The sequence below is a fragment of the Pyrus communis genome, chromosome 13 (genome assembly GCF_041283825.1).
Source record: "Pyrus communis isolate YQ-2024b chromosome 13, ASM4128382v1, whole genome shotgun sequence".
Lineage (NCBI taxonomy): Eukaryota > Viridiplantae > Streptophyta > Magnoliopsida > Rosales > Rosaceae > Pyrus > Pyrus communis.
In genome coordinates, this window is record NC_142577.1 from 6,036,000 (window position 1) to 6,063,760 (window position 27,761).

The window sequence follows — 27,761 nt, forward strand, 5'->3', positions numbered from 1 at the left end:
CTAGAAGCAGAATGGGAAAGGAATTGGAATATCTAGCCTGATTTGGATGAACCAAATAAGATAAAATGTTCAAAACTTTGGCTTAATGGTTGAGATCTCCTTACAATTAGCTACAACGCCATTTAACATGCTTTCAGATCACATTTACACAAGCCCCCAATGGGGTCGCTCAGAGTTCTCTCTCTTCTCTTTCTTTAACCGTTCTTCCTAAAACAAAACCCTATTTCCCTTTGCCATCCGTTCCTATGGGGTCCCTATTTCCCTATTTCCCTTCGCTTCAAATGGGTTTCTTCTATGAATTTAATTTCACTCAAGTTGTTCTTATATTTATATATTCTGTAATCATGTTGTGTAAGTAAGTTCATAGCTGGGGATTTTGATGTAGCCTTGCAAAACTATTCTATTTTATTAAGTTAAGGTATTCGATTCATCAATCTGTTTTCTTGTTTCATTCACTGATTTTATGATTTAATTTGTTTGTTTATCTTAATGTTTAATCACCATTAGGGTTTCTTACAGATTATTTGATAGAGATTATAGTACACATCATGCTTATTTTTATATATTCTGTTATCATGTTGTGTAATTAAGTTCATAGCTGGGGATTTCGATGTAGCCTTGCAAAACTACTCTGTGTTATTAAGTTAAAGTATTCGATTCATCAATCTATTTTCTTGTTTGATTCACTGATTTTATAATTTAATTTGTTTGTTTATCTTAATGTTCACCATTAGGGTTTCTTACAAATTATTTGATCAAGATTACAGTACACATCATGCTTAATCTTGGTAGACATGTGAATGAATGAAGAACTACTATGCATACATCTTGCCATGTGATTTCTTTGGTTCTTTGAAGTTTTCTTGTTCTTAATGGATTCTTAGTTGGTAATTTAAGTTGAACATCACAACTAGGTTGCAGATTAGGAGTACTTGATCACACCCACACATCAAATGGATGATCATAAATGAGTAAAACGAACCCTAGTTGCAAATTGGAGAGTTGAATGCGTTTTGACTTAATTTTCATGGAATTGACTTGTAATGGTGAAATTGGTATCCGTAGCACCATTCCCATTATTTCTAAATTAACATTTCATTTATCTTTATCTTTCTTGCATTTTTAAGTTATTTTAGTTTTCAATTGAAAAATCTAAATTTAGTTTGCATTTTCGTTGTTTAGTTAGTGTTTACATAAAGTGTAACATCCCACATCGACCAACGGAGAGGGCGTGATGTATCTTATATGTACATGCCCACCTCAATATAGCACGAGGCCTTTTGGGGACTCACTGGCTTTGGATTTCATCAGAACTCCGATATTAAATGAGTTTGGGTGAAAGCAATCCTAGCATGGGTGACCTATTGGGAAATTCTCGCGTGAGTTCCTAAAAACAAAACCGTGAGGGCATGGCCTAAAGCGGACAATATCGTGCTATGGCGAAGCCGGTCTGAGATGTGACAAAATGGTATTAGAACCACTCTGCCGTGTGGTGCGAGTGTGCCGACAAGGACGTAAGGCCCCTGAGGGGGGGTGGATTGTAACATCCCACATCGACCAACGGAAAGGGGGTGATGTGCGTTATATGTACATGCCTACCTCCATATAGCATACGACCTTTTAGGGACTCATTGGCTTCGGATTCCATAGGAACCCCAAAGTAAAGCGAGTTTGGGCGAGAGCAATCCTAGGATAGGTGACCCATTGGGAAGTTCTCGCGTGAGTTCCTAGAAACAAAACCGTGAGGGCGTGGCCCAAAGCGGACAATATCGTGCTACGGCAGAGCCGGTTTGGGATGTGACATAAGGCTAGTAATTTGTAGAGGTTTAATCAGTCCCCTGTGGTTCGACACCCTTACTTGTGTCATTATACTATCCTTATATTTGCACTTGGAAGGAACACAACAACTACTCTATGTTATTAAGTTAAAGTATTCAAACTACCAAACTGTGTTCTTGTTTCATTCACTGGTTTTATAGTTTAATTTGTTTGTTAATCTTAATGTTTGATCATCATTAGGGCTGCTTATGAGTTATTTTATCAAGATTATGGTACACATTATGCTTAATCTTCGTAAACATGTGAATGAATGAAGAAACTGCTATGCATACATCCTGCCAAATGATTTCTTTGGTTCTTTGAAGTTTTCTTGTTCTTAGTAGACATGTGAATGAATGAAGAAATTACTATGCATACATCCTGCCATGTGATTTCTTTGGTTCTTTGAAGTTTTCTTGTTCTTAATGCATTCTTAGTTGGTAATCTAAGTTGAACATCACAACTAGGTTGCAGATTAGGAGTACTTGATCATACCCACACATCAAATGGATGATCATAAATGTGTAAAATGAACCTTAGTAGCAGATTGGAAAGTTGAATGCATTTTGACTTTATTTTCATGGAATTAGCTTGTAATGGTGAAATCGGTATCCCTAGTTCCATTCCCATTATTTCTGAATCAATCTATCATTCATCTTTATATTGTGATGCATTTTAAGTAATTTTAGTTTCCAAAACAAAAATCTAAATTTAGTTTTCATTTTCATTGCTTAGTTAGGGTTCACATAAAGCTAGTCATTTGTAGAGTTCTAATCAGCCCCTGTAGCTCGACACCTTTACTTGTGCCATTATACTATCCTTGTATTTGTACTTGAAAGGAACACAACAAAATTTTGGCGCCATTGCTGGGGACTAATTTCAATCCTCTATAATTGCTTTATAAACCCTTTTGTTTTTCCTTTCTTAGTTTAGATTTTTAATGTACATTTTAGGTTGTTTAATTTCAGGTAGTATAGAGAGATGTACGACAAATGTCCGTTATGTGCTAAAATTGGCTATCCTCTTCAATTCTGCCCAAGGAGAGATGAGTTTCCTACAGTTATCCGTGAGCACTCACACCGTCTGTGTTTCTCTAACCAAGAGCCACTGCAACCATATAGCCTTGCTTGGAAGAACTCTTATCATGGCTCTTAGAAAAACATAGAAGCTCTAAATCAAGCATTTGCACCTCCATCACAGCAGGAATCCTTTGACACTACTTTGGAGGACACTTTGAAGCTCTTTGCTCAAAGCACTTTACAATTTCAACAATCAACGAGTAGCATGATTCAAGAACACTCCACTACACTTACCAAGTTGGAAATTCAATTGGGGCAGATTGTCCAGGCATTAAATGAACATCAATCCGGTGGTGATGATCAAGAACAGAAAGAAAAACAACCAAAGGAAGCTTGCTATGCATATTTTCATAAGGTTCCTGAGCTTTACGAAGATGAAGAGCCTTTCATTCCTCCCAAGCCATATGTTCCACCAATTCCTTTTCCAGGGAGATTTGTCAAACAAAAGCATGATGAGTCAGCCATAGATGTGCTTGGTGAAACTGTGCCGGGCATAGTGCTTGAAGCTTTTCCTCTATCCTCTAATTTAATTGAATGTTTTTCAAAATCTGTGCTGGATTCTCCATGTTGTTTACATCTTTTTAGGTGCCATATTTGGAGTCTTTGGAAGATGATTTGTGATGCGAACTAAGTAAGCACACAAATTAAAACCCTCTTGTGACAATTGTAGTATATGAATAAGTAGGGATCGTTCTAAACCGGGGATTAGGAGGGATTACTAAATCACTTGGAAACTGACGCAAAAACGTAAAACAAACGTTAAAAACACTAAACTAGACTCAAAGAATACAAAACACTTATAAACACAAATTAAGACACTTTCTAACTAAATTAGACACTAAGATAAAGGGGGATTGAGGTTTTGACAAAAATAAATTAAATGCACAGATTGTAAATTTAATGCAGAATGTAAATATGAATGTGATGAAAATATGGATGAACGCTAGCTACAAGGTGCTTCTCCACACATGTCACACTTGCATACACTTTGATTTTCAGTTGGTCTTTCGATAAATTATGAAACTCAACACTCCAAATTAACCGTGAATTGCACTAATTAACCCTCAGTTTTTCCACAAGTTATTAAGTTGGATGATTGCATACGACAACCCAAAACATTCCCTACAAGTTCCCTACATGAATTGCATAATAGAGATACAAGCAAGAATCATTAAGTTCTATGAAAAACATAAGCATTGACGAAGCATTTGTTACTATGAATTGCATGAAACTTATGCTAAGAATTCATTCAACGCGATCGTTTTCAAGCGACCTTCACTACTTGTGATTATAAGATTGTAACTATTTGGTGAAACTCCCTTATAATCTAGCATCATATTCATGCATGAAAACTAAGCGTGCACTCTCAATCAACATACACAAATAAGTTATCAATCAAATAGATGAACGAATTGAATCCACAACTTATGAAATTCCAACCAAAAGTAATCAATTCATATTGCAAGCATAAACATGGTTTCGAATCACCCCCTAGCTAACTAGGGGGATTTAGCCTCTCATGGTCACAAAAAGAGAATTACAAATGAATTTAAACATAAAGCACAAAGGATTGATTACACCTAGAACGCCCAACGAATCCTCGTGAATTGGTGCGCGTCGAAGCTCCTCTTTCCTCTTCTCCTTTCTTGCGGCAGAGATGGTCTATGGAATTTCTGGAGGTTTTTCTGATTTGGGAATGGATTTAGGGAGGTTGGGTGGTACGGCAAGGGTGTGTGGAGGTGTGGAATGGAAGGAGAATGGATGGTGGTGCTGCGGCAGAGAAGGAAAAACTGGAATTGGTGTTGCGGCTGTTGATAAAAATGGGATAATATGCGGCTGTTTTTTTTTTAGAGAATGGAAGTATGGTGGCTGCGGACAGGTTGAATCAATGGGAGAATGGCTGAATATTTTATTTAGGGTTTTTGGAATGCACGGGTTGTGAGGGAGTAAAATGGGATGGCTTGCGGCTTAGGTTAGATGATGCGGCGAAGAAGAATAAAAAATGATATATGGTGCTGAATAAGAAATGGCATGCATGGGATTTATGGGAGAATTTGGGAGAGTCTTTTTGGGAAGTCACGGCTGAGAAGAAAATATAAAAATCTGGTGGCTACGGCTTAGGGAATGAATTATGGGAATGTATGGTTATGGTGGCTGCGGCTAAAGGACTAAAAAAATTGGAGAGAATGATGGCTGTGGTTTGTGAATTAGGGTGAATAGAGTTTAGGGTTTAATGCATGGATTTGGGCCTAAAATGCCCCCCCTTGCACGGCAAGGGAAAGGACTTGGGCTAAAGCCCACGACATTGGGTGTTAAGGGCCCTAGGGCCTTCGTTTTGTGTCCTAAAGCGCCTACAAGGACTTCAAAGTGGCTAGAAAATGCAGACGTTTAAGATTAGGAAAGGTTACCAAAACGGGAAACTTAGGGTCAACTTTCCTAAAATAGGAAACCTTGTTTGAGTAGGATTCCTCGTTTTGGTAAGAATTCATCGTTGGAGTAGGATTTCGTCGTTTCTTCAAGACTTCAACTCATTCATTCCTCTTTCGCTCCAAAAGGCTCCAATTTGCATCATTTCATGTAATATGTCCTTTAACCTGAAAACACATGAAAGTAGCATAAAAGACTACTTTAACGAAGAAAACATAACAAAAATGCATAAGAACTAGCTAACTAAGGCGCATAAATATGCTCCTATCAAATTCCCCCACACTTAGCTTTTGCTAGTCCTCGAGCAAAACAAACAAAAGAAAACAAAACAAAACAAAACAAACTAACCAAAACAAAACCTAAACCTTCCAACGTTTGCCTCAGGGATTTCCAATGAAACATGACATGTCAAAAATCATTACTCACATAGCTTTTAGTCTTCCTTCCCCTCGAGCACATACTTAATCATAGTCACCATTCACTAGTTCGCATTTAATCAATTAAAACACATTTTGAATGTAGTAACATGCCTTAGAGAATTCCCTCAATTCCTCACTAGTTATGCACTCAATTTTCACTCAGATTTTCTGACTACACACCCTACACTAGTTATATGTGAGAAGATTGATGTAAACATGAAAGACTAGTACTCACATATGTTATAACAAAGAATCACAATTTCTGGAGTAATTAAACGTGTTTAGATATGATCTCATGAATGGAATGCTACTACTTAGATGCGAGAACCAGTGACACCATATGCTCATACCAAATTCAAACTCCACAATTGAAATGCACAACACTCAAGATAGAAGTCAAGGGTTGTAACGGGGCTTAGGGTATTGGCTAACAAGGAAAGGTAGGGAAAAACAAAAGTTCTTTAAGCAATAATAAGTAAAGTAATGAAATTAAGACCTAGAATTCCCTTAGAATGCAGAAATCAACTTTTAAACAAATAGGGGAGATTCAAACAACTCTTAGGGCCTAATTCATTGTTTTGGGCCCTTACTTCATCAACCAATACTTTTCAACTATTTTCAACTCTTTTTCCACTTTTTTTTCTTTTCTTTTTCTTTCTTTCTTTCTTTTTTTTTCTCTCTTTTTTTTTTTTTTTTTTTTTTTTTTTTTTTTTTAACCGTGCCTATGGCACAAAAACTCACATGAATACACTTTCCCGCACACTTATTTTCTGCACACATTAATCAAAGGGAATTCATTCATGCTTACTATGCTTCAAGAACAAGGGTACGGATGGTCCTAATCTAGGCTAGGTGAAGATAATGTGGGTTAACAAAGAAAGTAGGCTACACAAGGCTCAACGGGGTTAAATCCTACAAAACAAATGAAAAGGGAAATATGGCAATTTGGCTATGGTGTTCACTACACCACTTCATCTTGAATACGTGTTATGCAAATCAATGACATGCTTTGAATGAAATGGGCATGAGTTCTAGCATTTGGAACTAAGTGATGAAACGCCTTCTAAGTAGTAACCAAGCAAAGAATAATGAGATCATGCAACGACTTAGAAAACAATGATGCAAAGATTATAACTCTCCAAATAACGTTTAGGCTCAAGTCTCACAGGGATGTAGCGTTTGTTTAAGTTCCTTCCTTTAAGCATGTTACAAAAACTGATTTTTATCATTTGTGATTACATGTGAATTCGTAAACTATAACGACAACCAAGCATAAACCAAAGAGTATATCAAACGTCCAACCATGTTTGTAACTTTCTTTAACCATCATGCAATTAAAAACCAAATCCTCATCATTGTGTTGGAAGGTGACCTACGACACAAACAAACACACAAAAACAACTCTTTTTGGGTTTTTCAAAACAATTTTTCAAATTTTTATGGTATTTTCGGATTTTTAAGACAACACACTCTAAAACACTCTAAAATAGCTTAAAAACACTTAAAAACAGCAAAGAACAAGTTTAAACATGTTAGGTGGTAATACCCTACGAATTTCATGCACAAATATCTCAAAACAGAATGTTACCCCCCCCACACTTAAACTAAACATTGTCCTCAATGTTTTAGACACAATTAAAAACACAATACACATAACATAAAGTAAGCAACAAAGGAAAGGGTTTAGGGACGCAAATCTGTGTGTGGAGCGATTCCCAAGTTCTTCCTTTGTTGATTGCATGGGTTGCCTCCCACGAAGCGCTTGCTTTAACGTCTTCCAGCCGGACGAAACTTCCATTCAAACTTTACTAGGGCCCACGGCTTCCAAGGGTATGTCATCCACGGCATGCTCCACAAAGGTGTCATAATAGGGCTTCAAACGATGCCCGTTCACCTTGAATTCATGTCCCGTTTTCAAGCTTTGGATTTGGACTGCACCATGAACAAAAACATCAGTAATAACAAATGGTCCAATCCACTTAGAACGTAACTTACCAGGAAACAAACGTAAACGGGAATTGAACAATAGCACTTTCTGCCCAATTGAGAATGATTTCCCACGGATCATGTTGTCATGGAAAGCTTTGGTCTTTTGCTTGTAAATGCTTGCATTATCATACGCCTCGTGCCTTATCTCATCAAGCTCATTTAATTGCCATCTCCTTTGACTTCCTGCTTCATCGAGGTTCATGTTAAACTTCTTGATGGCCCAAAGTGCTTTATGCTCCAATTCAACGGGAAGATGGCACGCCTTGCCATAGACAAGTCGAAAGGGGGACATCCCAATGGGAGTTTTGTACGCCGTACGATACGCCCAAAGTGCATCATCTAACCGTAAGCTCCAATCCTTCCTTGTTGGCCCAACAGTCTTCTCAAGTATTTGCTTGATCTCTCGGTTGGAAACCTCGGCTTGGCCATTCGTTTGAGGATGGTAAGGTGTAGAAACCTTATGGGTGACATGGTATTTCCTCAATAACGCTTCAATGGTCCGATTGCAAAAGTGTGACCCTCCATCACTAATGATCACTCGTGGCATTCCAAACCTTGCAAAAATGTTAGTTCTAATAAACTCTGCAACCACTTTAGAATCATTAGTCCGGGTGGCCTTGGCTTCCACCCATTTTGACACATAATCAACCGCAAGCAAAATATACATGAAACCATACGATGAAGGGAAGGGACCCATAAAATCAATACCCCAAACATCAAAAATTTCAACATTTAGGATAGAAACCTGCGGCATTTGGTCCTTTGCACTAATGCCACCCATTCTTTGGCATTTATCACATGTTAAGCAAAATGTTCTAGCATCCTTAAAAATACTAGGCCAATAAAATCCACATTGTAACACTTTGAGGGCCGTGCATTGTGTGCCAAAGTGCCCTCCACATGCATATGTATGACAAAAACTCAAGATTGAATGACATTCAGAATCATGCACACAACGACGTATAATCTGATCGGGACAAAATTTCCATAAGTATGGATCATCCCACACATAAAACCATGCATCATGCCTAAGTTTATCACGTTGGTGCCTATTGAACTCACTTGGAATACGTTTTGACACCCAAAAATTAACTATATCGGCATACCAAGGTGTACTAACCTTTATGGACAGCAATTGTTCATCGGGGAATGTCTCTGCAATGGGTAGGGACTCCTCATTATGCACCATTCGGCTTAGGTGGTCAGCCACCACATTCTCCACACCCTTCTTATCCCGAATCTCAATGTCAAACTCTTGTAAGAGCAAAAGCCATCGAATTAGTCTAGGCTTGGCCTCCTTCTTCGTGAGCAAATACTTGAGAGCTGCATGATCAGTAAAAATAATAACTTTAGTCCCAAGTAAGTATGACCGAAACTTATCTAATGCAAATACCACAGCAAGTAATTCTTTTTCAGTGGTTGAGTAATTTAATTGAGCATCATTTAATGTTCTAGATGCATAATAAATAACATGAGGTTGTTTGTCCTTTCGCTGCCCCAAAACAGCACCAATCGCATAGTCCGAAGCATCGCACATCAACTCGAATGGAAGGCTCCAATCTGGAGGTGTGATAATGGGAGCCGAAGTGAGAGCCTCCTTGAGGTGCTTGAATGCCGTGGAACATGCTTCATCAAACTCAAACGCCACCTCTTTTTGCAGCAATCGGCATAATGGCTGTGCAATCTTTGAGAAATCCTTTATGAACCGCCTATAAAAACCTGCATGGCCAAGAAACGAACGAACCTCTCTAACCGAAGTTGGAGAGGGTAAGTGACGAACAAGGTCTACCTTAGATTTATCTACTTCAATGCCTTTTTCAGAAATAATATGGCCTAGAACAATACCTTGTTTAACCATGAAGTGACATTTTTCCCAATTGAGCACAAGATTTGTTTCAACACAACGGTTCAAAATCAAACTAAGATTACTCAAACAACCATCAAATGAATTACCAAACACACTGAAATCATCCATAAAAACCTCAATAATTTTCTCGACATAATCAGAAAATATGCTCATCATGCATCTTTGAAATGTAGCAGGTGCATTACATAAACCAAATGGCATGCGACGATAAGCAAATGTACCAAAGGGGCATGTAAAAGTAGTCTTTTCTTGATCATTCGGGGCAATAACAATTTAATTATAACCAGAATATCCATCAAGAAAACAATAAAATGAATGACCCGCTAACCTTTCCAACATTTGATCTAGGAACGGCAATGGGAAGTGGTCCTTCCTCGTGGTAGCATTTATCTTCCTATAGTCCGTGCATATGCGCCAACCGGTTTGGATTCGGGTGGGCACTAGCTCATTCTCCGCGTTCTCCACAACCGTCACTCCAGATTTCTTCGGCACACATTGGATCGGTGACACCCACTTACTATCCGAGATTGGATAGATAACTCCACAATCTAACAGCTTGATTATCTCCTTCTTCACAACTTCCATCATCGGAGGGTTAAGACGGCGTTGAGCCTCTCTAGTTGGTTTGGCCCCCTCCTCAAGAAATATGTGATGCATGCATGTAGCGGGACTAATACCTTTGATATCGGCCAACGTCCAACCTAGGGCAGATTTGAACTCCTTCAAAACACGCACTAGTTTCTCCTCTTCTTGTGCCGTGAGTGATGAAGAAATGATGGCCGGTAATGTCTCCTCTTCCCCCAAGAAAATGTACTTCAAATGGCCCGGTAATGGTTTGAGATCAAGGGTAGGTGCCTGAATGATAGATGGAAGCAATTTGTTAGTCGAAATGGGAATGGACTCACGGTTAGTATACTTACCATCAAGCTTAGGTGAGGACTCAAGGGCAGCCACAACTTCAAGTAATTCCTCACTAGGGGGCACGGCATAGGATGACTCTGTATGCCGTGGGCATGCATGCAATCTGTCCCCTTTGTTTTGAGTTCCATGCCTCGTGTAATGACTTTTTCAAGCGCATCGTCATTCAAATCGTCGAGATATCCCTGCGCCAAAGAGTCAATTATATCAATAGAAAAGCATGAATGATCCTCACTAGGGTATTTAATGGAATCAGAAAGATTAAAATTAACAACTTCCCCATCGAATTCCATGGACAAAGTTCCACTATACACGTCAATCTTCGTCCGGGCCGTCTTCATGAATGGCCTTCCAAGTAGAATGGGCAGCGAAGGAGCATGGTCCGATTCATCCATTTCAAGGACATAGAAATCCGCCGGGAAGACCAAATGATTAACCTGTACAAGAACATCTTCCAAAACTCCCTTTGGATAGGCGTTAGATCTATCAGCCAATTGTATTATTACCCCTTCATTTTTCAATGCTCCTAAGTTCATAGATGCATAAATGGAATATGGCATAACATTTATAGAAGCACCTAAATCAAGCATGGCAGATTCAAATCTAGTATTCCCAATGACACAAGGAATGGTAAAACTACCTGGATCCTTGCATTTGGGCGGTAGTTTGCGTTGCAAGATGGCGGACACATTCTCACCTACCTTTACCACTTCCTTGGTCGACATCCTCTTCCTCGTGTTGCAAAGCTCCTTTAAGAACTTGGCATACCTCGGGACTTGCTTGATTGCATCCAACAGGGGTATGTTCACTTGAACTTTACGAAACGTCTCAAGGATGTCCTTTTCAGCTTCTTCTTTCTTCGTTTGCCTGAACCTACTAGGAAAAGGGACATTCGAAGGGAAAACATTAGTAGGAACTGAATTTAACACATTTTTACCTTTATTGGCCGAATTGGACAATTTGGGGTCATTTGAAGCTTGCGGCAAAGGTATGTCCACCTTTGCTGTGGGTTGCCTTGATTCCTCCTCTTCGATTCTTCGTTTTTCATCCTCTTCGGGGCTTGATGGTGATGGTGTAGGACCTGCCCCGACTTCTTTTCCACTTCTCAATAGTATGGCCTTTGCGCTTTCGAAGCCTCCCTTCGGATTTGGAATGGTGGAACTAGGGAGTTGTCCGGGATCTCGAAACTTACCTACAAACTCGGCAATCTGCCCAATTTGTTTCTCAAGTTGATCCACCCTCTTATCTTGGTTTTGCATAGCCTTCGCTTGATCTTCCTGCCCATTAGACAACTTAGTTAGTATCTTAAGAAGTGCATCATTGTCAAGAGACGTACCTGAGGCACTTGGGCCGAATTGGGCTTGATTTTGGGGTGGGCCGTAGGTTTTGGGAAAGAACCCCGGAGGTTGTTGCCTAAAGCCTCCTTGGTTCTGAGGTTGCTGGGAATCCCTCCACTTGAAATTTGGGTGGTCTCGCCACCCCGGATTATACGTGTTGGAGTATGGATCATGTCTTGACTGATTTTGGCTTTGAAACCCAATGGCATTCGCACTCTCCCATCCGCCATTCTCGATGAGTTGAGGACACTTTTCAGAGGCATGTCCTTGGATAGAACATACGCCACATACCACAGGTCCTTGCATCTTCATTCCCTCGGCCATCTGTGAAACAATAGAAGTAAGATTAGCCAATTGTGAATGAAGATCGGACGTTGAACTTACCTCATGTACTTGGTGCCGTGGGGGTCCTCTTTGGCCTACTCCCTCATACTGTTGAGCATTCAATGCTCGGTTCGCGATCAAGACCTTGGCATCCCTGGGCGTTTTGTCCACCAATGCTCCACCCGCCGATGCGTCAAGCATTTGACGTTCTAGAGGTAGGAGCCCCTCGTAGAAATATTGCAAGAGCAACTCCTCCTTCATCTGATGCTGTGGACAAGAAGCAACCAGTGATTTAAATCGTTCATAATACGAAGGAAAAGACTCACCTTCTTCTTGCTGGATTCCGCTTATCTTTTTGCGTAGGAGGATGATGCGAGAAGTTGGAAAGAACTTCTCCAAGTACGCTCTCTTCATACTCTCCCAAGAAGTGACAGTGCCGGGAGCTAACTCATATAACCAATCTTTGGCTTTATCCATCAAAGAGAATGGAAAAGCCTTCATCTTCAAGATATTCCCGTCAACAGTGACGGGAGTCATACTAGAACAAACTACTTCAAATTCTTTCAAATGTTTGTTAGGATCTTCCATGGACAAGCCATGGTATTTAGGAATATGATGAAGCAAACTTGACTTTAATTCAAACTCATCCGTCTTACCATGGGCAGCCGTGGGGTATTGAATGCACAAGGGTGCGACATTATCCAAACCTGAGGCGGAAAGCTCCTTGAGTGTACGGTTGTCCACCGCCATGCCTTGGACTTCTTCAAATATCCCTACCGTGGGTTCCTCAAAGATCCCTGCCGTGGGTTCTTCTTCCTCTTCTAGGCCTTGTTCGTCAAGCTCAGGTTCCGGGCTTGGCGGATTTGATTCGTGATGCTTCTTCCTTCGCCTCAAAGTCCTCTCAAAGTCACTGTCAAAGTCCGAGATACGCTCACGAATCGGTTGAGAACTCCGAGTCATGCACTAGTACATAAAACAAGAAAAACAAAACAAAATCAGAAACTTCAACAAAATAAATAAATAAACAGAAAGTAAACAATCCAAGGGATTAGCAAAGTTGCTAATCCCCTGCAACGGCACCAAAAATTTGATGCGAACTAAGTAAGCACACAAATTAAAACCCTCTTGTGACAATTGTAGTATATGAATAAGTAGGGATCGTTCTAAACCGGGGATTAGGAGGGATTACTAAATCACTTGGAAACTGACTCAAAAACGTAAAACAAACGTTAAAAACACTAAACTAGACTCAAAGAATACAAAACACTTATAAACACAAATTAAGACACTTTCTAACTAAATTAGACACTAAGATAAAGGGGGATTGAGGTTTTGACAAAAATAAATTAAATGCACAGATTGTAAATTTAATGCAGAATGTAAATATGAATGTGATGAAAATATGAATGAACGGTAGCTACAAGGTGCTTCTCCACACATGTCACACTGGCATACACTTTGATTTTCAGTTGGTCTTTCGATAAATTATGAAACTCAACACTCCAAATTAACCGTGAATTGCACTAATTAACCCTCAGTTTTTCCACAAGTTATTAAGTTGGATGATTGCATACGACAACCCAAAACATTCCCTACAAGTTCCCTACATGAATTGCATAATAGAGATACAAGCAAGAATCATTAAGTTCTATGAAAAACATAAGCATTGACGAAGCATTTGTTACTATGAATTGCATGAAACTTATGCTAAGAATTCATTCAACGCGATCGTTTTCAAGCGACCTTCACTACTTGTGATTATAAGATTGTAACTATTTGGTGAAACTCCCTTATAATCTAGCATCATATTCATGCATGAAAACTAAGCGTGCACTCTCAATCAACATACACAAATAAGTTATCAATCAAATAGATGAACGAATTGAATCCACAACTTATGAAATTCCAACCAAAAGTAATCAATTCATATTGCAAGCATAAACATGGTTTCGAATCACCCCCTAGCTAACTAGGGGGATTTAGCCTCTCATGGTCACAAAAAGAGAATTACAAATGAATTTAAACATAAAGCACAAAGGATTGATTACACCTAGAACGCCCAACGAATCCTCGTGAATTGGTGCGCGTCGAAGCTCCTCTTTCCTCTTCTCCTTTCTTGCGGCAGAGATGGTCTATGGAATTTCTGGAGGTTTTTCTGATTTGGGAATGGATTTAGGGAGGTTGGGTGGTACGGCAAGGGTGTGTGGAGGTGTGTGGAGGTGTGGAATGGAAGGAGAATGGATGGTGGTGCTGCGGCAGAGAAGGAAAAACTGGAATTGGTGTTGCGGCTGTTGATAAAAATGGGATAATATGCAGCTGTTTTTTTTTTAGAGAATGGAAGTATGGTGGCTGCGGACAGGTTGAATCAATGGGAGAATGGCTGAATATTTTATTTAGGGTTTTTGGAATGCACGGGTTGTGAGGGAGTAAAATGGGATGGCTTGCGGCTTAGGTTAGATGATGCGGCTAAGAAGAATAAAAAATGATATATGGTGCTGAATAAGAAATGGCATGCATGGGATTTATGGGAGAATTTGGGAGAGTCTTTTTGGGAAGTCACGGCTAAGAAGAAAATATAAAAATCTGGTGGCTACGGCTTAGGGAATGAATTATGGGAATGTATGGTTATGGTGGCTGCGGCTAAAGGACTAAAAAAATTGGAGAGAATGATGGCTGCGGTTTGTGAATTAGGGTGAATAGAGTTTAGGGTTTAATGCATGGATTTGGGCCTAAAATGCCCCCCCCTTGCACGGCAAGGGAAAGGACTTGGGCTAAAGCCCACGACATTGGGTGTTAAGGGCCCTAGGGCCTTCGTTTTGTGTCCTAAAGCGCCTACAAGGACTTCAAAGTGGCTAGAAAATGCGGACGTTTAAGATTAGGAAAGGTTACCAAAACGGGAAACTTAGGGTCAACTTTCCTAAAATAGGAAACCTTGTTTGAGTAGGATTCCTCGTTTTGGTAAGAATTCATCGTTGGAGTAGGATTTCGTCGTTTCTTCAAGACTTCAACTCATTCATTCCTCTTTCGCTCCAAAAGGCTCCAATTTGCATCATTTCATGTAATATGTCCTTTAACCCGAAAACACATGAAAGTAGCATAAAAGACTACTTTAACGAAGAAAACATAACAAAAATGCATAAGAACTAGCTAACTAAGGCGCATAAATATGCTCCTATCAATTTGCTGCCATTTCAAAAGGAAAAAGAATTGAAGTTCGATAATGAGACCTTGCTGCCATCTCAAACAAAGGAAGAGGATATGGTCTTGCATTTTATTCACAAGGAGAGACACAAACGCCATTATAATCAAGTCCTTGTGGAAATTCAACGCACCATATTCAAAGTCCCTCGAAAGAAACCACTTCTTCCGACCAAGGTTCGAAGGTACCTTGACTTCTTGCTTCCCTAGGCATTCATCCATCATACCCATCGCGCCTTGCCTAGACGTTAAATAAAGCACTTGCTAGGAGGCAAACTAGCTGGGTTTGTGTTCTTTCCTTTTATTTGTGTCTTTTAGTTTTATTTTATTTTCATTCCACACGCTCTGCCCATTTACACTGCATGCATTCCATTCATTTTTAAGCATCGAGGACAATGCTTAGTTTAGGTGTGGGGGTGTGGGATTGAAAATTTTCGTTTGTTTTTAGTTTTGGTTAAGTTTGTTTTTGCTTAATAATGTGAATGTATATGAGGGCTATGTTTATAAACAAAACTACAGTGTTGACATGAAAAAGTTTCATATCTTATTTTCTTTTACAAAGTTGTTACTCTTGGAATTATGATGGTTAAAGTACCATGCGCAAATTCTGGAAGAAGAATAGTGAAGATTACCCTAGTGAGCTATTTTGAGCCTATTTGCTTCTTTGAGAAGGTTTAAAGTGTTTCTATTCCTATCTTTTTCTTTCAGACTCACTTCCAATTATCTCATTATTTCTCCTTGATTGAATGGCAAGAATAATCCTATGTTGTAGATACCATGTATTTATTATCACCTATGAACGAACTCATTGAGGCGATGTTAGGCTATGCATGTTTTAACCACTAAAAGGCCTAATTCCCATCCCTTTGTGTGCTCCATTCACCCTTGTTGCAGCCAAACACTTTTAGCCTAGTTCTTTCATCACCCACACCAAACTCTACTCATCTTAGCCCATTACATCCATACCTTATAGTTTGGTGAATACTAAAGTAATGAAGACACAGATAGATTGAGCTCTAGATCAAGAACGTGGCGTGTACCGAGGTAACATGTGCTGGAATTGCAAATAAAAAATAAAAAATAAAAGTTACAGAAAAAAAAAAATCAAAGAAGATGCAATTCCCAAATCTTCCCATTATCATGCATGGGTCCTGGACGCCAAGAACAAATAACAAAGGCCAATTCAAGTGAAAAGCCTGCTTATTTCATAACAAAGACACTTTCGTATGTCCCAAGCTCTAGTATTTCCTATCCTTTCTTTCATAGCCCATAGCCTAAGCCCTACATTATAGCCTTGTGAAAGACCTAGCTGATCTTTAGGGATGTATTCATAGGTGCTGGTAAGTACATGTGCTATCCATATTTTTAGTATTTAATTAATTTCATGAGATCTGTTCAGAAATTGTGCTTTATTTCACATTTCATATGTGAGAATTTTTTAATCCTTTTTACATAATTTCACTCACATGTGTTTGTGGAGAGACTACACCTTAGGAACTGAGTGAAAATTTGAGTGATATCTGTGAGGACTAGAGTTGAGGCAAATTCTATCTTTGGCATTTGAGTATAGTGTCTTTGAAGTCTTGAGTCATGGAGTAATATTTTTACACTCTACATATGATACGATTCTTTGAAGTGGCAGACTTTTGGTTTGAATGTATGACAAAGCTTTCATTGGTTCTTATTAGTTTGTTTCAAGTATGTTTTAACCAATTTGTTTGCAGAGTCTGTAGATGTTTATGGGCATCATCACTGTAAACCCTCAAGGGACACAACTCCTCTGAATAGGAACACCTAGAGGTTTAAAAGCTTGTTGCACATGCTCAGTGCAATCGTTTAGCCAGGGAAAGTGGTATAGTTAGATTTTATTGTTTATGTGTGTTTTTAGTTATAATTTTGCTCGAGGACTAGCAAAAACCAGGTTTGGGGGTGTTTGATAACTCATATGCTTCATGCATTTATACCATCCATTTCCAGTCTCTTTCTGATGTTTTTGAGTTCAACTGGTTGCATTTTACCGTATTTTATGTTAGTGTGCAACATGTGCTTTAGGATCAATTTGAAAGAAAAATAAACGAAAACATGCCATTTTTGGGGTTGACCTTATTCAGACATGGAAAGAAGTTTAGTGGCCTGTTTTGAAGCCCAAATAAAGAATCCAAGATGAATTTGGGTTGTGAGAAGACCAGGAACAGAATGGGAAAGGAATTGGGATATCTAGCCTGCTTTGGAGGTGCCAAATATGGAAAAAAACGTGCAAAATAAAGGCTAAGTTGCAGGGATCACTTTGGAATATCTTGCAGCCCCATTTAGGATATAAATATTAGGGTTTTAGATAAGTTTTACACAAGCCCCCCTTGAGGGCCCCCAAAGCTCTCTCTCTCTTCTCTTTCTTTAGCCTTTCTTCTAGAAACAAAACCCTATTTCCCTTCACCATCCACTGCCACCAAAGAAACCATGCAGCCGCGCTGTTCTTGGAGAAGTTCAGCGTCAGAATTGCTTCAAGGGGGTTTGTTCTATGAACTTTAATTTCTCTCATGTTATTCTTGATATTTATATATTTTGTAATCATGTTGTGTAATTAAGTTCATAGCTAGGGATTTCGATGTAGCCTTGCAAAACTACTCTATGTTATTAAGTTAAAGTATTCAAACTACCAATTTGTGTTCTTGTTTCATTCACTGGTTTTATAGTTTAATTTGTTTGTTAATCTTAATGTTTGATCACCATTAGGCCTGCTTATGAACTATTTTATCAAGATTATAGTACACATTATGCTTAATCTTGGTAGACATGTGAATGAATGAAGAAACTGCTATGCATACATCCTGCCATGTGATTTCTTTGGTTCTTTCAAGTTTTCTTGTTCTTAATGGTTCTCATTTGGTAATCTAAGTTGAACATCACAATGAGGTTGCAAATTAGGAATACTTGATCACACCCAGACATCAAATGGATGATCATAAATGAGTAAAACGAACCCTAATAGCAGATTGGAGAGTTGAATGCATTTTGACTTAATTTTCATGGAATTGACTTGTAATGGTGAAATCGGTATCCCTAGTTCCATTCCCATTATTTTTGAATCAATCTATCATTCATCTTTATATTGTGATGCATTTTAAGTTATTTTAGTTTGCAAAACAAAAATCTAAATTTACTTTTCATTTTCATTGCTTAGTTAGGGTTCACATAAAGTTAATTATTTGCAAACAAAGATTGGAAAAAGTCAATTTTGAATTTAATAATAATAAAAAAGAATTTTAATAAAAGTAATTTAGGGAAAGCAACTAATAACCAATTAAAAAGAAAACAAATCAAAGAGAAAGTTTTGAGAAAAAAATTTGGAAAAGCACTAGGGTTCCGCCATCCCCTTAATAATCCTATATAGACTTACTAATTACTTATGAATTACCCATGCAACATTGAAGGTTTGGTTTCCCTAATGCATATTCTGCTCATGGTATTCAAGCTAGAATGTATATCAAACATGTAATTCGTTCGTGGTATTCAAATCAAATATAAATATGCATGTGTGACATCCCACATCGTCCAGGGGTGTGATCCTTATATGTATATTCCCATCCCTACCTAGCATAAGGCCTTTTGGGAGCTCACTGGCTTCGGATTCCATGGGAACTCTGAAGTTAAGCGAGTAGCGCGCGAGAGCATTCCCAGGATGAGTGACCCATCGGGAAGTTTGATGCGAGATTTATACGCACACAAATTAAACCCTCTTCTTGACAATTGTAGTATAGATATAAGTAGGGATCGTTCTTAACCGGGGATTAGGAGGGATTGCTAAACACTTGGAAACTGACTTAAAAACTCAAAAACAAAGTTTAAAACACTAAACTTGACTCAAAGAATGCAAAACTAAAAGTTAAAACACTTAAACAAACCTAAAACCCAAAACAGCAACTAGAAGACTCAAAACTGCCTAAAAACACTAACTAGGCAGTTTCTGACCTTAAACCCAAATTTGGACGAAATTAAGTTGTAACTTGACTCAAGACTCTTAAAAACACAAACTAAATTGATTTCTAACTAATTTGACAATAAAGTAAAGGGGGATTTAGGGTTTAAACTAAATGAACAAATTGTAATTAAAACAGAATGTAAATATGAAATTGATGAAATGGAATGAATGGATGCTAGCCAAGGGGTTCATCTCCACATATGTTACACTTGCATAATAAAAAGATTTCCAATTGCATTTCAATAAACCATGATGCTCAACACCCCAAGTTAACCGTGATGCACTAATTAACCTTCAAATCTTCCTAACGTTATTGAATTGGATGATTGCATACGACAACCCAAAACATTCCCCACAAGTCCCCTACATGATTGCATAATAGAGATACAAGCAAGAATCATTACGCTCTATGAAAATTATAAGTGTTGACGAGGCATTCGTTACTATGATTGCATGAAACTTATGCCAAGAATTCATTTAACGCGATTGTTTATAAGCAACCTCCACTACTTGTGAAAATAAGTTCGTAACTATTAGGTGAAACTCACTTATATTCTAGCGTCATATTCATGCATGAAAATTAAGCGTGTACTCTCAATAAACATACATAAATAAGTTATCAATCAAATAGTTAAACAAATTGAATCCACAACTTATGAAACGCAATTAGAAGTAATCAAATCAAAATGCAAGCATAAACATATATTTCGAATCCCCCCCTAGCTAAGGGGGGGTTTAGTTCCTCATACGTACAAAACAAAGAGAATTGAAATTAAACATTGAAATCAAAGAAACGCCTAAACATTCCAACAACTCAAACGTGAATTGTATGAACGTTTAGGCCCTCTTCTCTTCCTCTTAGTTGTAGCATAAGGTCTAAGGATAGTTTAATGGTGTGGATGGTTTGGGGAGTGGTGGAAATGGAAGAAATGGAGGAGAAGTGGAAGGGAACCCACGGCAACAACAAGGTTGCTGTTTTTGTGTTTGTGTTGTGGTGTTGTGTATGAAATGAGATGATGTTGTGGCTGAAATGGATGCTTATTTATAGGTAAATAAGAGGGAACATGACAGCTAGGAAGTGGGTGGAAATGTGGCTGCAATGATGGTGAATGATTATGAGTGAATGCATGTGGATGTGGCTAGGTTGGAAAGCTGGAATTGTGATGGGAGATGCATGTGCTTTGACAGAAATGAAAGGGATAATGCACGGCTTTGAGAGGAATTGTGCTGAAATTGAATGTGAAAGCATGTGCAATGAATATGTGGCTGCATGTGTGGTGCAATGATGAAGGAATAATCTGAAAATGCAAGGTGAAATGAAGTGGAATGACAATGGCATGTGGAATGGCTGGAAAGTGTATGAAACTCACGGCAATGATGGTGATTTTCTGGTGGTGAATGGTAATGCAATGTGTTTGCATGTGAATTAAAGCTATGTGAATGATTAGGGTGAATGTGCATGTGCTTTGACAGCTAGGATGAATTAATTAAAGGGAGTGCATGTGGCTTGGCTGGAATGAATGGAATGCAATCTGAAATGGGAGATGGAATGGGATGCACGGCAATGATGGTGTTTGTGTGAATGATGGCAGATTGTGTGGGTGAGTGATTAGGTTGGAAATGCATGTGAATGCAAGGTGTGAATGATTATGAGTGCATGTGGGTGAATTAAAGGATGGAATGCATGTGAATTAGGTTGGAAATCTGATGGGAACTCACGGCATTAAGTGGAGTGAAATGATTGAATGTTTAATGGTTGCATGTGGCTGAAATGAAGTGTGTATGCATGTGCACGGCACAAAGGGAAATGGTTTTGGTGAATGGCTGATTAGAATCTAAGGTGAATGGTGTGTACGGTTTTTGGGAGAGAAAGTGTGTTGGATGATTTATGGAGATGCATGTGGATTAAAGGAATGCATGTGCAATGGATATAGGAAAGGTTTAAATGTCCTAGAACTAAAGGGAACAAGGTTCCAACACTTTGGTCTTCAATTAGGTCTTCAATTTCGTCCAACACTTTGGCTCCAAGCATAAGCTATCCATCCTTAGCCCAAAAGTGCTCCAAAAGTCTCCAAAATGCATCTTTTTGCTCCTTTAGCCCTTTGGACCTACAAACACACGAAAATAGCTTAAAGTACTAAAATAACTAAAGAAACATAACGTAAATGCACGAGAACAAGCCATTTAAGTCGCATGAATATGCTCCTATCAAAGTTCTCTTGTGAGTTCCCAGAAACAAAATCATGAGGGCGTAATCGGGGCCCAAAGTGGACAATATCATGCTACGGTGGTGGAGCGGGCCCGGGAAGTGGTCCCCTCCAGGGCGGGATGTGAAAATTTGGTATCAGAGCCTAACCCTGGCCGTGGTGTGCTGATGAGGACGTCGGGCCCCTAAGGGGGGTGGATTGTGACATCCCACATCGCCCAAGGGTGTGATCCTTATAAGTATATTCCCATCCTTACCTAGCACGAGGCTTTTTGGGAGCTCACTGGCTTCGGGTTCCATGGGAACTCCAAAGTTAAGCGAGTAGTGAGTGAGAGCATTCCTAGGATGGGTGACCCATCAGGAAGTTCTCATGTGAGTTCCCAGAAATAAAACCGTGAGGGCGTAGTCGGGGCCCAAAGCAGACAATATCTTGCTACGGTGGTGGAGTGGGCCCGAGAAGTGGTCCTCCCTCGGGCCGAGATGTGACACATGACTCATTACGCTTTGTGAAAACCATTTGAAAAACCATGCAACCCCTAGAACGTGGTATTCACCCTGGTGGTATTCTATCACATCCCGGCCTGGGGCGGATCACTTCCCTAGCCCACTCCACTACCGTAGCATGATATTGTCCGCTTTGGGCTTACCATTCCCTCATGGTTTTGTTTTTGGGAACTCACGAGCAACTTCCCAGTGGGTCACCCGTCATGGGATTGCTCTGGCCCCCTTCTCGCTTAACTTCGGAGTTCCTACTGAACCCGAAGCTAGTGAGCTCCCAAAAGGCCTCGTGCTAGGTAGGGATGGGAATATAAATATAAGGATCACTCCCCTGGGCGATGTGGGATGTCACATATTCCGATCGAATTGCATCCAATTACTTATCTAAACATCCTAATGGTCACGAATCATTAAGGCACAAAAATAGTTTAAAGCACAGTGATTAATAATTCAAAATATGCATGTATAATATCATAAGCAAACTACATATTCATGCTCAGGCTCAGGCTCAGAAATCACCCTAGCAAAAGAAAATTAGTTATGCATGCTCATAATTAAAATCAACATAATTGTATTAAACTAGAAAAAGATTGAAAACACCTTGTAAAATAAAGTTTGAAAATCTCTAAACTTTAGCCAAATTCTTCTCCCCAATCTTGCGTACGTTCCAACCCTAAGGCTGGCCAAAAAGGTTTATTTATACTACTCTAATTAAATCCTCCTAGTAAAAGCTCTTAGAATCCAACTAGGAAACCAAATAAATTCAAATAAAAGAGGAAACATAATCCCAAATTGACTTGGTAAATTGGCCCAAAATTCTGCACAGCCACGTTTTAGACCCAAATCAGCTTCGAAACTGGCCCAAAATAGTTGGATCTAAAGCTTGGACTATTCCAAACACTTCTCCACAAGGCCACGAACCTATCCGATGTCATCTTGGGCTCTAAAAATGCAATTAAAACCCAGATGACACACCCCGACCCAGAAAGTCCACTTGGAATCGGAATCGAGCTGTGCTGGCCGACACCTGGAAGGTGACGAAGCCATAAAATGTGATAGTGCATAAAAAGTGAATAAATTTGAATCTAAAAGTGTCTAAGTACCAGAGTGCGCTACGAGTGGGAGCGAACCCATTTCACACGCGATGCCAGAGCATAAGTAAGGTACAGTAGTGTGGGTAAGAATCATACCCTAAAAAATATCCATCAATACTAAGATTCGCCACAGATTCTTGTCGATACAAACTCAGCAGCTAAAACCTGGAGGGCACCAAACAGAAGGTGTGATTAAGCAATAAAACCAAGCTTCCCAAAGTTATTACCTCTCTAAAAGTAATGGCCCTAAATGTAAAACCCGTATCGTTTTCCATAAGACAGTAAAACATATATACATATATCCAAACCATACTCAGAAATGACCAAAACCACAGTTTGCCATCAACTCCACCATACATTAATAAGTAGGCCAAATGAACTAAATCAATACAAAGTGATATATCAGTCAGAGTCATCTAAAATGACTTGTACAACTTATCCATATCTCATCAATCATGGCTAGCATATAAGTCGGAGTCACCTATAGTGACCTGTACGACTTATCCACATCTCATCAATCATGGCTAGCATATAAGTCGGAGTCACCTATAGTGACCTGTACGACTTATCCACATCTCATCAATCATGGCTAGCATATAAGTTGGAGTCACCTATAGTGACCTGTACGACTTATCCATATCTCATCAATCATGGCTAGCATATAAGTCGGAGTCACCTATAGTGATCTGTACGACTTATCCATATCTCATCAATCATGGCTAGCCAATAGCTCAATAACTATACCTGCACACGAGTCGGAACCACCTAAAGTGGTCTGTACGACAGGACTGGGTGTAAATAAATACGCTCAAGTGCTACGATCACGTGAAGACTGGGCGAATAATCGCGGGTCACCTACGAGTCGGAACCACCTAAAGTGGTCTGTACGACAGGACTGTGCACCTACCTTGGATCCAAGGTGAGCGTGTGGTGCGGGAGGTGAACATCACGTGAAGGACTGTGCCCGACTATGGGCGGGAGCACTAACACCGAGGGTGCAGGTTATGAGCTCTCAATGCATCTCAATATAACATATGCAACTCATGGCAATCAGTACGACAGTATCGAAGTTGCCTAACTCATAACTGTAGTCATGCTATAACGCAATCGATTCAACTAGTACCATAAACTCACCTGAACTTACCTGGGTGTCCTGAGTTCACCTTTGCACTTGAAAGCATTCCCAATGATTATATGCAAGTAATATACATATGGATATATCATGATGCAATCTACTACTCAACCATGTCGTAGCATTTTCAATTATAAACAATATGGTGTGAAGTGTACAATCAGTAACGCCCTACTCCCAAACTACTTATTTTCAGGGATAATTATCCATGACAACCCAATTAACTCTAATTTAACTAACTAATTCACAAAACTAAAACTTGTCTTTACCAATTTCCTTCGCATTACTCAATTTCCCAAGCAAGGCTTTTGTCTCAAATATTTTATGGTTGCATCTAACGTCTCGTTAGACTGCCTACGTACCCTAGACAGGGATCAAGCCATTCGTAGTTCATATAGGTACTTCAAGCATTCACAATAATTATATGAAGGTAATATACCTAATCAATTTAAAAGTGTCGATAGAACTCTCAATAATATGCACAATAAAAAGGAAAAGATCCACTCACCTGGAGTCCACGCTATATTTCTCTAGCGCACGCATCGAGACGTCCTGAATGATCAGTCCCTGTGGCCAATTATCAAATCACATCTTAGAACTCTTATCCGTAGAATACGTAATTCACATAAAACACAACCTCAACGACATTCTAAAATAGTTTGATACCCATTGACCACAAGTCAACCGTCGATCAAAGATCGACGGTAGGGTTTACAACCCTGTATAACTTGACCTGGAAGATCCGCATATCAGATTTCCAATCCGCAACTCCCAACGATCCACAATATGTTTCTTGAATAACATATTAAAATTTCATTACGATCCAACGGCCAGATCTCCGCCAATTGCCTAAAACAAGTGGTCGTCAACATTTATTTTACTAACTTACAAATCCAATTCAGGAAGATCCGTAAGTCGGATTCCCGATCCGTAAATTCCTATGATCTTTAAATATTACGTATTATAATGTATCCAATTTTGGTGACGATCCAACGGTCGGATCATCGATTCACATTTTTATCAAGTAACGTATCGTAACGAATTTAGGTTCCAACTATCAACATACGTCATTCAAATGAAAAAACTGAATTCAAGACATTTTACATAGCCTAAAAATAGCATTGGCGGCTCACTGGCCACGCGCCGCCGCGGGTGGCGGTCGGTCGCCCCGACTCGCCGGAAAATCCAACTATTTCCAAAAATTCTCAAACTTCACAGAAATGAAGATCTCAGTGAGTGGAGAAACTTTCATACCTGCCACGAAGTCCAAAAGTGGCCGGAAGATGGTCAATTTTGCCCACAAAGCCGGCGGGTGCCTAAAACTTCCCGACGTCGATTCGTCGTCTACGGTGGTCCAACGGGGTCAAGGTTGGTTGGATTTTGCTCCTGGGATGATGGGCTACAAAGCCCAAGTGGTGGCATCGGCCATCGCTTTGCCAATTTGCCAGAAAATCGAAAAGGGTGGCCAGAGCACCATTGATTTTCGTCAACTTTCGTGGCCTCAAACCGCCTCATACCATGGTTAATCAAGGTGGTTCTTGGGTGGGTTTTGTAGAGGGGAATGAGAGCTTCAAGATGGTGGTGGTGGTATCGAAAAACTCCACCGGAGTTGGCCGGAATCGGCCTTGGAAAATGGGTGGTCGCGAGTGGGAAAAACCCACGGGAAAGCTGGGATTTTTTTTTTTTTTTTCTTTTCCTTTTTCTGATTGGGCTTCACCTTAAATAACCAATTTCTGATTGGGGATTTAATTTAATTAACACTAAACCTTGAATAACCAATTTCGAACGTCCGTAACTATACCGTTATAATCCGGACTCGCAAACGGCTTTCGCCTATGCGTTCACATCCACGAGTATTATGAGAATATGTTAAAAGAATAAGTTATATGTCTCTCTAGACGATGGTCAACAGAAGTCAAAGTCCTTGCTTCTAGGGCAATTTCGTAACTTCACGCTTTTAAAATAAAATAAAAACGTAAAATTTGGAACGGGTTGTCACACCAGAAACGCCACTTTCTAGCAACACGCACTGCTTCTGTAATAAATATCCAAAAAATAACTGCTTGGTAGAAAATTCCCAAATTTTGATACGAAGAAGCCAAGAGACACACGAATGTCCTCCAATTTGAATTACTCCAAAATTCATCGATTTGATCATATTTTGCTCCAGAGGAATTCGAATGTCCTATATTAAAAATATAAAGCAAAGTATCAAAATTCTACTAAAATAATTACCAAATTATACTAAGAATAGGATAATATATCATATAATATTGACTCATCAATATGCATCTATCATCACATAGTAGAAATATTTTTGGCTGCATATTTCAACAAATTATTCTAAACTCAGCGGAATAAATGTGAAAGGTTAAGAGAAAGTTGTGGACTAAGAAGGTTATGTTCCACAGGGAAGACTTACATCTTCGCTTGAGTCTCCAAATTGTGGCTGATGGAAGGTAACATCAACAGCAAACAGTAGTCCCACAGTGCTTTCATTTATATCAGGAACAGTGATTCCCTCCACAAAACTTGAGACTATGTTGTAAACACGAAAATTCTGCAACAAATTAAAGGAGAACACGTGTACAAAGAATATTTGTATTAATGAAAGTTGTAGGGCTTCAATCTCTATTTACAAGTTTCCTCTGATTCGATATCCAGAAGATGTGTAGATGTGTAGGTTGTTGATCTAAGGGTCGCGATAGCTTGATCTCAGATGAATAGTTGTGCAAGGTTTTGGCTTTTGGTGATTTGAAGGATCGGCACGGATAGTAGTGCTTGATGATTCTTTGAAGGCTTGATGAAAAACACATAACTATTTGAATTCTTCCAAGTATTTTCGGGATTTGGTGTGCTTGCGCTTTGGCAACGTCTGGATGCTTGAATGATCTCTCCATCCCTTTCATTTGTCTTGGGGCCTTGTGAGACACATGGTGCATGTCACGTATAGCTTGGCAAGTTGAAACTTTAATGCATTAGTGAACATTTATTTCACCAAAATTTTGATGTCTACAAATGTCCCCACTTCAAGGCACCACATGTAGAATGTGCATTTTGAAGTCTCTCTACATAGTGAATGTAATTTGACCATTGTACTTTGAAGTCCTTCAACGTCGATGTCAATTCAAGGGCCATTGAGGCTTGATCTTGAATTGGGCTGGAAATTTCTTCAAGGGTCGTCGAGACTTGATCTTGAATTGGGCTAAAAGTTTCTTCAAGGGCCTTGAGGCTTGGCCTTAAACGAAAGGGGACCACGAGGCGCTTCACGTGGTACGTGATCTTCAGCTTTGGTTGTGGATGAAACGGCACATGTTTACTGTGCTTGTTGAATTTCCTTGAGCTTGATGAAGAACACAGGTGTTTGCTTTGACCAGAGAACATTATGGTTTCCTCCAAAGGTCTGAATTTACTTCATTTCTCTAGAGCTAAATTTGATTTAAGGGTGGTGGTTTCTTGAACTTGAATCAAACTTG

At 39.4% G+C, this 27,761-nt stretch overlaps 1 protein-coding gene across 1 annotated transcript; it reads right to left on the reverse strand.

Annotated features, from left to right (window-relative positions):
• Nucleotides 1-2,892: 2,892 nt before the first annotated feature.
• On the reverse strand, nt 2,893-13,138 carry LOC148691661 (uncharacterized). The gene is made up of 2 exons (XM_088683376.1): nt 11,327-13,138; nt 2,893-2,988 (listed from the first exon to the last, which is right to left on the reverse strand). Exons 1-2 carry the CDS (start codon nt 13,136-13,138, stop codon nt 2,893-2,895), a joined length of 1,908 nt encoding a protein of 635 aa, XP_088539502.1.
• Nucleotides 13,139-27,761: the final 14,623 nt, after the last annotated feature.